The sequence below is a fragment of the Acinonyx jubatus genome, chromosome C2, assembly GCF_027475565.1.
Source record: "Acinonyx jubatus isolate Ajub_Pintada_27869175 chromosome C2, VMU_Ajub_asm_v1.0, whole genome shotgun sequence".
In the NCBI taxonomy this organism is placed as follows: domain Eukaryota; kingdom Metazoa; phylum Chordata; class Mammalia; order Carnivora; family Felidae; genus Acinonyx; species Acinonyx jubatus.
In genome coordinates, this window is record NC_069384.1 from 64138543 (window position 1) to 64151826 (window position 13284).

Here is a 13284-nt window from a genome sequence, read left to right on the forward strand (position 1 = left end):
TGAAATTCAGTCCCTCTAGTTTTAAAAGTCAAAGGCTATGGAGTTTCATCTTCCCAGTGCAGGATATCCAGTGTGATAGTCTGTCTCTCACCCTTGTCTGCACCCAGGGCTCCTTCCCTGCTGCAGATTGCCACATCTCTGCCCTTCCTACCATCTTCATTGTGGTCTCTTCTCTACTTTAGTTGTGGAGTTTGTTCTGCCAGTCTTTGGGTCTTTTCCTGGGTTATTTATGCTAATAGGAGTTATCTAGTTCCATCTGTGGGAAGAGGTGAGTTTCGGGTCCTCTTACTCGAGTATCTTGATCCCCCTCTCAAATCTGCATACTCTTGGCATAAAGGCCAAACATCTCTCTGATCCGGCCCCTATTTCTCCTGTATCATATCTTTTTCTCCAGCTCTCTCCTACTCAGCATAATAAATTTCATTTAGTTATTCATACTCTCCATGATCTGTTCTGCCTCCAGGCATGCAACATGCTCTTCTCTCTGCCTGGAATATTCTTCTGACATTGACCGCTCCATTTACTTCTTAGCTCTTAAATAACCCTTCAGAATAATATCCCTCTCATCATCATCATCATCATCATCATCATAATAATGAGTTACCTTTTTATTGTATATTCAGGCACTATGCTAAGCAATTTATATGCATCAACTCATTTATTTTCATAGAAAACCAATTAGATGAGTACTCTTATTGCCTCTATTTTAAATATGAGAAAACTGAAGGCAGTAAAGATGAAGAAACTTGTCCAAGGTAACCGAGCTAGTAGATGTTGTGCTTGCAGTTAGACCCTAGCACTCCAACTTTGATTCAAGTGTCGCATTTACATGCACAAATACCTGTTTGTACTTCCCCTGGCATAGCTCTTACCACCTTGCATTATAGTTGCTTGTTTTCTAGAGGTCCCTTCTAGAATATAAGATTCCTGAGGTTAAAAACCTTATCTGCCTTGTTTCCTTTTGTAGCCATCTTGCCTTACACATAGATAGCAAGGGCTCAATAATTTCTTTCTTTTTTTTTTTTTTAAAGAAAATAAAATATTTTTTCCCAGGATTGAGAAATGGGAGAGTGTAAGAAGAGGTTAGTATCATAAAAAGTAGGAGAGTGCGAGGGGCACCTGGGTGACTCAGTTGGTTAAGCATCTGACTTCGGCTCAGGTCATGATCTTACAGTTCGTGAGTTTGAGCCCCGTGTTGGGCTCTGGTGCTGACAGCTCAGAGCCTGAAGTCTGCTTCGGATTCTGGGATTCTGCGTCACCCTCTCTCTCTGCCTCTCCCCCACTTGCATGCACTCTCTCCCTCTCTCTCTCTCTCTCTCTCTCTCTCAAAAATAAATAAGCATTTTAAAAAAGGTAGGAAAGTGTGAGAAGAGATCAATATCATAGAAAGCCCTTCCCTCAGGTCATCAGAAATAATAACCACTGATAGTTTTAAAATCTAGTATTAAGTAACTCACCACTACTAGAAAAGTAGTCCCACGAGAGCAAAAGTCCCACCGGAGACATCTCCTCTTCTTACCTGAGAGGGGTGAGGAAAAGAAGAAAAAAAGATTCTGTGCTGTGATAACATTATAATAGATAAATTCCAAGTTTTAAGAGTAAAAAAAATAGTTGCTTTTAATAAGACATCTTTGGATACATGATTTGAGTACAAAATATTAGGATGGGAACCATTTTATTAGACTACTTAGTCACATGGAAACATTAAAAGAAGAAAAGGACTATCTGAAGCTAACCCAATTTTGATTTGTATGAGATCACCTAGATTTGGGATGGAATCACCATGCAGGAACTCTGACCTGCTTCTCTCCTGTTTTACTCCTCAGAGTAAGTCACCTACATCAATTTTGACAAGTTATCAGAATAGTCACACGCTCATCCGATCTTTCTTAGTAAATTGTGGGTCCTCTGCCATAATCAGTAAGGAGTTAAATGTTACAAGTTCTTTGCAGATTAGGAAACCATACATACATTGAGTATCTTCACTAAGAAGAGAGCATTTACTTGTTTTCATAAATGGGTCTAAATCTTTGAGATCTAGGATTAGACAATGGTCTCTTAAATATGACACCAAAAACATAGGTCGTGGAAGATCATTAAAATTTAAAACTTCTCTCTGTCAAAGGATACCATCAAGGAAGTAAAGAGACAACACACAGCATGGGAGAAAATATTTGCAAATCATATATTTCAAATGGGATTTATATCTAGAATATATAAAGAATTCTTACAATTCAATAATAAATAGACAAGCAACCCAATTTAAAATGGGCAGGGGCGCCTGGGTGGCTCAGGTAGTTAAGCATCCGACTTTGGCTCAGGTCATGATCTCATGGTTTGTGGGTTCAAGCCCCATGTTGGGCTCTGTGCTGACAGCTCAGAGCCTGGAGCCTGCTTCCGATTCTGTGTCTCCCTCTCTCTCTGCCCCTCCCCTACTCACATTTTGTCCCTGTCTCTCAAAAATAAATTTAAAAATTTATTAAAGAATATTTTTTAATGAGCAAAGAATTTGAATAGAAATTTCTCCAAAGAAGATACACAAATGACCAATAAACACATAAAAAATGTTCAACATCATTAGCCATCAGGGAAATGAAAATCAAATCCACAAAGATATACCACTCATACCCACTAATAAAGCTAACATAATAAACACATAATAATAAGTGTCGATGAGGTTGTGAAGAAATTGGAACCTTCATATGCTGCTGGTGGGAATGTAAAATTGTGCAGCAACTTTGGAAAACAGTTTTGGTGGTTCCTCAAAAGATTACACAGAGAGTTATCATATGACCAGCAATTCCACCCCAGGTATATAGCAAATAGAAATTAAAATATATATACACACAAAAACTTGTACATGAATGTTCATAGCTGCATCATTCATAACAGCCAAAAAGTAGAAACAATGTGAATGCCCATCAACTGAAGAATGGATAAACTACACGTGGTATATACAAATAATAAAAATCATTTGGCACTAAGAAGAAAATAAAATATTGATACATGCCACAACATTGATAAACTTTGAAAACATTATGCTAAGTGAAAGACATACATTATATTGTATGACTCTATCTTTGTGAAATGTCCCAAATAGGCAAAATACAGAAAATAGGATGGTGATTATCCAGGTTTGGGGTGAAGTAGGGGAGAAATGTGAAATGACTGCTAATGTGTGCAGGATTTCTATTTAGAGTGTTAAAAATTCTCTGAAATTAGATTGTGGTGTGGTTGCAAAACTCTGTGAATATCCTAAAGAACTACTGAATACACATTAAGTGAGTTAACTTTGTGGTATGGTATTTTTTTATATGTTAATAAAACTATTTTTAAAAAATACATAATTAAGTATGTTTAAAACACTTAGCTTCATGCTTAAAGAGCAAGAAATTCCAAGACACCAACGAAAAGGAACAAAACAAAGCAAAAACAAGAAAAAACTATCTTCTCTAGTGCAAACCACAGATTTTCAACTGGGTTTAAGGACAAGCAAATATGATACCTTGAACTCAGTTCAAAGTTACTTTATGGGGCGCCTGGGTGGCCAGTCGGTTGAGCATCCGACTTCAGCCAGGTCACGATCTCGTGGTCCGTGAGTTCGAGCCCCGCGTCAGGCTCTGGGCTGATGGCTCAGAGCCTGGAGCCTGTTTCCGATTCTGTGTCTCCCTCTCTCTCTGCCCCTCCCCCGTTCATGCTCTGTCTCTCTCTGTCCCAAAAATAATAAACGTTAAAAAAAAAAAATTTAAAAAGTTACTTTCACTTTGGTTTGCTCACAAATCAATAAATAAGCAGCATAAAAATAAGAAAAGTCACAGAAGGCTCCCCACTAATCCTTTTGTATATCATGGATGTACACTCCAAATTTAGTGATTCTGGTACCCCATAGAGTTAGATATTACAGGTCAGAGGATCACAAAACTATAAACTCACTGTCTGTTACATTACAGCCTCAACACCCCAAAACAACTCAAAATAAACTTGATAAACAAAAGAGGTGTTTCTTTAAAAAGACTGTGTAAACAAACATTAAAACATACTAGAAATAAAGTATAACTGAATATAATCAAGAAAGAGAGAGGACTCAATATTGGAAATTAAAAACATGTGGGGATTGAAGTAACAGTCTAAAAAAATACTTAGTCTCAATAAATCATAAATCTGAAAGGAAATGCAATATTTTTCTAAGTTGAATCATCAAAAAAATTTAAAGTATAAGGAAAAAATTTAAGTAGACCAATAATCATACAATACTGGAAAACCTACAGTAACTGGAAAACCTATAAGAGATCTGTATACCACAACCATAACCCCCACACCCTGAGAAACCAGACCATGTGATTTTATTTTATTATTTTTTTTAACGTTTATTTATTTTTGAGACAGAGAGAGACAGAGCATGAATGGGGGAGGGGCAGAGAGAGAGGGAGACACAGAATCGGAAGCAGGCTCCAGGCTCTGAGCCATCGGCCCAGAGCCCCACGCGGGGCTCGAACTCACGGACCGTGAGATCGTGACCTGAGCTGAAGTCAGACGCTTAACCGACTGAGCCACCCAGGCGCCCCAAAGACCATGTGATTTTATAGGTGAGTTTTGGAACATCTTGAAGAACAGATAGTTCATATATAAACTGTCCCAGGACACAGAAGAAGATAGTAAGTTTCTAAAATCATTTTATAAAGCTAGCATAATACTAATGCCAAAAGTCTACAAATACAAAACAAGAAAGGGTAACAATAGATCAACTACTAAAATACAAACATCCTGAATAAAATATTAGCAACTGATCTCAGAATTGTATTAAAAGACAAATATAGGATGACCAAGTAAGGTTTATTCTAGGAATGGATAACTGATTTAACATTTAAAAATCCATGGATGCGGGGCACCTGGGTGGCTCAGTTGGTTAGGCATCCACTCTTGATTTTGGTTCACGTCATCTCACAGTCATGGGATCAGGCTCCACATTCAGTGTGGAGCTGCTTAGGATTCTCTCTCCCCACCACCTCCCCCTCCCCCCCCCCCCCCCCCCGCTCTTCCCCTGCTCATGCTCTTTCTCTCTCAAAATAAATACACAAACGTTAAAAAAAAAATCTATGGATGCAACTACATGAATAAGTTAATGGAGATAATCATATGACTATTTCAATAGATTCTATGAATTATTTGATAAAATTCAAAAGCCAGTTAAAATTTTTTGTAAAATAGAAATAGAAAGAAACTTCATCATAGAAATTGTTCTATATATATTCATATATATTTATACATGTACATATATATATACATATATATATATACACACGTATATGCATATGTATGTATCTATATGTATATATCTGAAACCAAAATTAAGCATTGCACTTGCTGGGACATTCCCATTATATTCAGGAATAAAATGACATCTGTAATCCTCATTATTATTTAACATTGTTTTGTAGTCCTAGTCAATATCAGAAAAAAAAAGAATTAGAGTATAAATACTATAAAGGTGGGGGAAATTATCATTACAATGTGTATCAAGAAAAATGAAACTAAAAAAACAAAAAGAAAAATGAAGCTAATCAGAAAATCTATTTAATCTAATAAGGAAATTTTAAAAATGGCAGGAGAAAAGAGAAACCAAAATTATCTTTCCTACATACTAGTATTAGCCATTTAGAAAATATAGTAGGAAAAAAAGATCCAATTCACAACAACAATAAAATTCACAAATTATATAAGAATAACATTTTTAAACAAATATACTCAACATATAAGAAAAAAATTCCAAACATTACCAAGGAACATAAAAAATGACTTTAATAAATTTACATTAAAACTCCTAACAACTATTATTTACTTACTGCATGTTAGGCACTGGGCTAAATTCTTCATAAATATTATATTATTTACTTATCTCAATAACTAAGTTGCGTAATTATGTTTCTCTTCATTTTACAAATGAAGACACTAAAGATCACAGAGAACAGGTCACTTTTCTAAGGACACACAGTCTTTAAATGGTCAGGACAACGTTCAAGTCCAGTTTTATCTGGTTCAAGGCCTAGGCTTGTAGTCAATATGTAATACTAAAGAGATTGAAAATTAAAATGGGTGGAGAAACCAATCAGGTAACTTAAATGATTAAGGGGCAGGAGGGAAAGTGCAGGCGAAATGTATTTCCTACCTGAACTGGGCAACTGCTACTCACCAGGCAATTGTTGATCTGTGGAACTATGGGCTCAGTAGTAACATAGTTTCAATTCTTCAAAAGAAACCAAGCATCTGATGTGGATATACAAGTTGCCATTTTCAAAACTTTAAGGGGTTGGGGGCACCTAGGGAGTGATGTCAGTAAAAGTGATAGAGTTGGTAGCTCCAGGGGCTCATCCTTCCACAAAAACAATTAAAAAATGAGCAAAAAATCTCAGTCAACTTTTTCAGAACTCTGGAAAACAGACAAAGATAATAGCAATCAAGTGAATGCTGAATCAAGGGGGCAACTTACAAACAGCAGGAGACCACTGCAGCATTTTTACTTGTCCTTGCTCTGCTCCTCAACTCAGCATCAGTTTTGAAGACAGAAGCCCATGTTCAAGTATGAGATCATAGTCCCTCATTCCAGAGGGAGCAGAGCACACCTGTTATCAAAGAATTCTGCTTGTGTTTTGACTTGTCTGAGGGCTACCTGAAGAACTGACACAAAGTGTCCAGTGGATAAAATATCTAGACAGAAGATCAATAAGAAAATACAAGACCTGGGGCGCCTAGGTGGCTGAGTCAGTTAAGCGTCCGACTCTTGATTTCAGTTCAGGTCATGATCTCAAATTTGTGAATTCGATCCCGACATCAGGCTTTGCACTGACAGCACACAGAGCCTGCTTGGAATTCTCTCTCTCTCTCTCTCTGTCCCTTCCTGCACTTGTGCTCATGCATATACTTTCTCTCTCTCTCTCTGTCTCTCTGTCTCTCTCTCTCTCTCAAAATAAATAAATAAACTTTAAAAAAAATTTTTTTAAAGAAAATACAAGACTTGAACAGCACTATAAACCAACTAGACCTAACAGACATATAAAGAACATTCCACCAAACCATAGCAGATATACATTCTTCTCATGGAACATTCCCCAAGATAGACTATATATTAAGTCCCAAATCAAGTCTTAATAAATATTAAAAGCTTTAAATCATATAAAGCATCTCTTCTGAACACAGTGGAATGAAGCTATAAATCAATAACAGAAGGAAAACTGAAAATTTCACAAATATTTGGAAATTAAACAGCACACTTTTAAAAAACCAATGAGTCAACAAAGAAATTACAAGAGTAATGTAATGCTTTGAGATGGATGAAAATACCTTGAGACAGATGAAACCTAAAACGCAACATACCAAGATATGGGATGCTGGAAATAAACTACTGAGAAAGAAATTTACAGCTATAAATGCCTACATTAAAAAAAGAAGATCTCAGGGGCACCTGCGTGGCTCAGCCGGTTAAGTGTCCAACTTCGGCTCAGGTCATGATCTCACAGTTGGTGAGTTCGAGCCCCACATCGGGCTCTGTGCTGACAGCTTAGAGCCTGGAGCCTGCTTCAAATTCTATGTCTCCCTCTTTCTCTGCTCCTCCCCTGCTCATGCTCTGTCTCTCTCTCCTTCAAAAATAAATAAAAACATTAAAAAAATTTAAAAAAAAGAAGATCTCAAATCAGTAAACTAACTTTATACCTTAAAGATCTTTAAGGAGAAGAGCAAACTAAACCCCAATCTAAAAGATGAAAGAAAATTCTATTCTAAAAAACAGAGCAGAGATAAACTAAATAGAGTATATGAAAATAATAGAGAGGGTCAACAAAAGTGGGTCCTTTAAAATAAAGATCAACAAAATTGATAAACCTTTAGCTAGACTGACAAAAAGAAAGAGAGAGACAAGTAGTAAATAACTAAAGAAATGACAGTGGGGACATTACTATCAATCTTACAGAAGTAAAAATGATTATAAAGAGAATTCTATGAGCAAGAAAACTACAAACTAATATCTCTTATTAATATAGATGCAAAAATCCTCAACAAAATACTAGCTAACTGAATCCAGAAACATATTAAGACCATCACATTCTGTGACAAAGTAGGATTTACTCTAGGAATGCAAAGATGGTTCACCATACAAAAATAAATCAATGTAATATATCACATTAATAAAATGAAGGAGAAAAAACATAGAATCATCTCAATTAATGCATATTTTTTAAATTTCAACACCTTTCCCTGATTAAAAGAAAAAAATACTCAGAAAACAAGGAACAGAGAGCACTTCTTCAATCTGATAAAGGGCTTTGATGAAAAATCTATATCATACTCAATAGTGAAAGCCTTCCCCTTATGATCAGAAACAAGATCAGAACGCCCACTTTCACCATTTCTATTCACCATTTTCTTGGAAGTTCTAGCAAGAGTAATTAGGCAAGAAAATAATAAAATAAATAAAAGGCATCCAAATTGGAAAAGAAAAATAAACCTCACATGGCCTTTTCTCTGTGTGAGCACCTCCCCCTATCTTTTCCTCTTCTTACAAGGTCAACAGTCAGATTGGATTAGAGTCCCACCCCAATGATTAAGGTTAATTACCTCTTTAATGCCCCTATCTCCAAGGTCCTTTACAGGCTTTAGGGCTTCAACATATGAGTTTTGGGGGGAACACAATTCAGCCCATAACAGAGATCAATGAAACAACATCAGCAAGCCAGACTCACAAACATCCTTGACCTAGAAGACTTTTCTTGAATTTTTAAACAATCCCAACAAACTTTTTGATGTCATTGTTGGAACTGAACAAAAATATCCTACAGTTACTTGGAAGAATATATGAAGTACTCACAAATTATTTTTAAAGAAAAAAATGAAAGGGAATTTGTTCTATGAGATATTATCGCATGTTATAAACCTACAACCAAAAAACAGTCTGAGAGAAACACCAGATCATTTTTTCTTGACAAAACAGGAGTGAAGTGTACAGAAATAGACTCAAGTATGTACTAGAGAGTGCTATATGGAAAAGCTAGTATTTTAAATCAATGGAGAAATTAAAAAAAAAATGTCATTGTAACATCTAGATAACCTTTTAAAAATAAGATTAGGTGAGATTTCTATCACAAACCATCTACCAAAATAAAATACAGAATACTTAAAGCTTTAAGGGTTTAAAAAATACAAACACATACATACAAGCATGCTACGTAAATAAGTCCTACAAATCAATAAGAATGAGACAAACAATCCAATATAAAAATGGGCAAAAGAAGTGAACAGGCACTTTGTAAAAAGGATATCCAAATGGCCAATAAGTGTATGTAAAAGTGCTCAACATCATTAGTCATAAGAGAAATACAAATGAAAACTCCACTGAGTACCAACAAACCAGAACAGCCAACAGTAAAAGGCAAATATGCAAAGCAACTTGAACTCTTATGCATTGCTGGTGAGAGTGTATACTGGTACTACCATTTTGGGAAACTGTCTGGCAGTATCTATTAAGGTCAAATATGAGTCTGTTCTATGACCCAGGAATCCTATACAGTGGTATATTCCAGAGAAATAAGCACTTATGTCCAGCAAAAGACACATACAAAAAAAGTTCTTAATAGTTCCAAGCTGTAAACAATCCAATGTCAATCAACATCAGAAGTTTGTAGTATAATCATACAATAGAATACTGCTCAGCAATCATAAATAATATCTAACAAGAGTCATATTGTATGATGTTCAAAAATGAGAGAAACTAAGCTATGGAAACACAGATTAGAACAGTAGTTAACTGCTAGAATGCTAGAAACAGTCTATCTCTTGATCTGGATGGTGTATGCATGGATGCATACATACATAAAAATTCATCAAACTTTGGGGCACCTAGGTGGCTCAGCCAGTTGAGTGTCTGACCTCAGCTCAAGTCACGATCTCCCAGATCATGAGTTTGAGCCCTACATCCAGCTCTGTGCTGACAGCTCAGAGCCTGGAGCCTGCTTCAGATTCTGTGTCTCCCTCTCCTTCTGTCACTCCCCTGCTTGTGCTCTGTCTCTGTCTCTCAAAAATAAACATTAAAAAAAAATTCATCAAGCTTCACACTTAAGTTTTGTACACTTAACTCTATGGAAGTAAAAAAGAATACACACACACTGAAAAGTACTAAAAGAAAATACAGGTGGGGAACATTTATGTTATCTTGAGAGACAGGGAAGGTCTTTGTAAGGATGACCCAAAGGTAAAAACTACAAAGAGAAAAATGAATTTTACTCCATAAAAATAAAAAAAAATATCAAACTTCTAGATGGCAAACAAGACAGGAAATTTTATTTGCAATTTATATAATAAAGAATTAAAATTTTAATATACAGGAAGTTCTCACAAATCAATAAGGCAAAGACAAGGGCATGACTAGGACATTTACCAAAAACAAAAACAAATAGCCATTAAACATATGAAAAGAATACAGATTAAACAAGATACCATTTTTCACTTATCAGATGGGCAAAAATAAAAATATATACAGAATTGGCATTGGTATAGAGAAATAGCACTCCCATATATTACTGGTGGAGTCATAGAATGGCTCAATTTTTCTGAAGGACATTTTAAAATATAGTACTTTCCAAAGACCAGAATGAGCACATTTCCTTAGCCAAGCAATTCCACAACTAAAAATTCATCTTAAGGAAAAAAACATGACAAGCTTGTAAAATGTCTGTATAATGATGGTCAAGGCAGCACTGTTAAAAGCAACAAAATAAATTCATAGAATAGATGACATATAAATTTTAAAATAGCTACTCTTTATGAGGCACATATGAACTAATTACATATATTATCTCATTTAGTTGTCACAAGAACTCTGAGAGCTATTACACTATTCCCATTTTCATCTGAAGATGAGAAAATTGAGGTTCAGAGAAATAATGAGATTTGCCCAAGCTCAACAATCTAGTGAATGACAGATACAGAATTAGAACAAACTTGGTCTGACTCCAAAAGCCAGTGTTCTTTAATTTAGATTACATTTATTGACAAGGAAGAACATTTATACCACAGTATTAAATGAAAATGCACTTTATGTAACAGTTGCACAGTTTGATTCCATTTTGTAAAATATACACATAACTATAGCTATTAGATATATAGATTTGCATGGGGAAATTCTACAAAGATATACATTAAAGTGTTAAAGGTTATCCTTTGGGTGTTTGAGGAATTCAATTTTTTTCTTTATGCTTGTTTTTCTTACTTTTCTACAGTGATTAAACTTAAGTTATAAATAGAAAAACACATCTACAAAACCAATACCCCTTTGAAATTGTAAACCATAGCCTATCACCTATTTTACTACAAATGCAAAGTCTACTTGCTCCACACATTTTTTTAAATGTTTTTATTTATTTTTGAGACAGAGAGAAAGCACAAGCTGGGGAGGGGCAGACAGAGAGGAGACAGGAACAGGAAGGGAAGGGGGCTCTGCTCTGACAGCAGAGAACCCAATGCCAGGCTCAAAGTCATGAGCTGCGAGATCACGACCTGAGCAGAAGTCCAAGGCTTAGCCGACTGGGCCACCCAGGTGCCCCACTCCACACACTTTTAAATAAATAAATGAGGTAGATCCTTCATATATTTATACTCAACACACACATCTTGAGCACCTACTATGTTCTAAATACTGTTACATAAATGATATTACTTCAGTATACCTAGATTCTTCTTTTTACTCCTAAGTGTGGCATCAATGGTACCCACTCTCCCTTTCATATCTTGATCACAATTATTTGCATTTGGATTTTAAGCATATCTCTAATTACTGAATGCAATTAAACTCATACTAACAGCATTATCAGGTATTATACTACCAATGGTTGGTCTGCCTCAGTGATTTCAGGCTTTGAAGAGTCAGACAAATGTCTCATCACCTACCACCTCTGTACTGTCCTACTCCTGAAAGTAGAGGGCATGCTGGCCTGGAGTGGATTCTTAACTCTTATTTCAAAAAGGAGGGGCCAGGGGCGCCTGGGTGGCTCAGTCGGTTAAGCGTCCGACTTCAACTCAGGTCACCATCTCGTGGGTTAAGCGTCCGACTTCAACTCAGGTCACCATCTCGTGGTCTGTGCGTTCGAGCCCGGAGTCGGGCTCTGGGCCGATGGCTCGGAGCCTGGAGCCTGCTTCCGATTCTGTGTCTCCCTCTCTCTCTGCCCCTCCCCCGTTCATGCTCTGTTTCTCTCTGTCTCAAAAATAAATAAACGTTAAAAAAAAAAAAAAAAGGACGGGCCAGATCTCAAAACCCAGACCCCACTGGCCATCACCACCAGGTGCAAATTCCCCACTTGTTAAGTATTGCTCCTCCTATCCCCTCTCCCCTTTCTTACTCCCTTTCTTTCTGGAACTCTGGGCCCTAATCCCTTCTGCTATAAATCAGTTAAATGGGGGTGATTTTAGAACCCATTTCTCACTGGATCTCCTCTCTTCCCTTTAGACCTCCAGCCATGTGTGCCTAATTCCGCAAAACAAATAAACAAAAAACCATACCTTGGGGCTTTCACAGCCCCAAGTTTCCACGGCCAAGACAGCTCTTCCCAAAGGGGAGGAAAACAGCTGCTCATCTGTCCCTGGAGACAAAGAAGAGGATGATTCTGCAGCAATGAACACCCAGAGGTGCGTGGTGGTGAAGGTGGGGAAGAGAGCAAACCTCTCCTCTCTACACGCGTATTGTGAGGAAAGACCCATCTGACTTTGCCAACACGGGTGTTAGAAGGACAAAACTCTTTCCTGGTACACTGAAAACGGTACGGGCACTGTTGGTACAGGCAGGATTAAAACATGGTTTTAAGAATTTAATAGGAAAAAACACAACGTTTGGCCTCGTCACTACAACGCCAACGAGAGCCTAAAGCCGAAGAGCATTCAGCAGAACCATTCGCTAGCACAGTGCCCAGCACTGACCCCCTACAGGAGCACCTGCAAAAAGACCAAGGTCGTCCGACCAAGCGTGGATCTGATTGGGCGGCAACCGGGAGTATGCTGCCCCCACGCGATCTGCCGCCGCTTCCTCCGCTAACACGTCGCCGGCGACTAGAGGAGCGGTACCTGGGCGATCGGGTTTCACGCAGCCGCCGGGAACCTCCACTCGAACGCTGCGGGTACCGCTCTGGGGCACCGATTCAGAGCCCCGAGCTTAGCGGCTGGGCGGTGGCGACTGCCGCGTGTGGTTATCACCTCTTCTCAGGAGAAGGCGTCCGCCCGGCGCTCGTGTCCGCACGGCGAGTCAGCGGA

At 37.5% G+C, this 13284-nt stretch overlaps 1 protein-coding gene across 1 annotated transcript in view; it reads right to left on the minus strand.

The window, feature by feature from the left end:
• Positions 1-13228, minus strand: part of IGSF11 (immunoglobulin superfamily member 11) — a 194380-nt gene extending 181152 nt beyond the window's left edge. The window contains exons 1-2 of the mRNA XM_053220894.1: positions 13099-13228; positions 1458-1519 (exon numbers count right to left, since the gene is read on the minus strand). Of these exons, the coding sequence (XP_053076869.1) occupies positions 1458-1506 (49 nt within the window). The 5' untranslated portion in view covers positions 1507-1519; positions 13099-13228. The remainder of the gene's footprint in view (positions 1-1457; positions 1520-13098) is intronic.
• Positions 13229-13284: the final 56 nt, after the last annotated feature.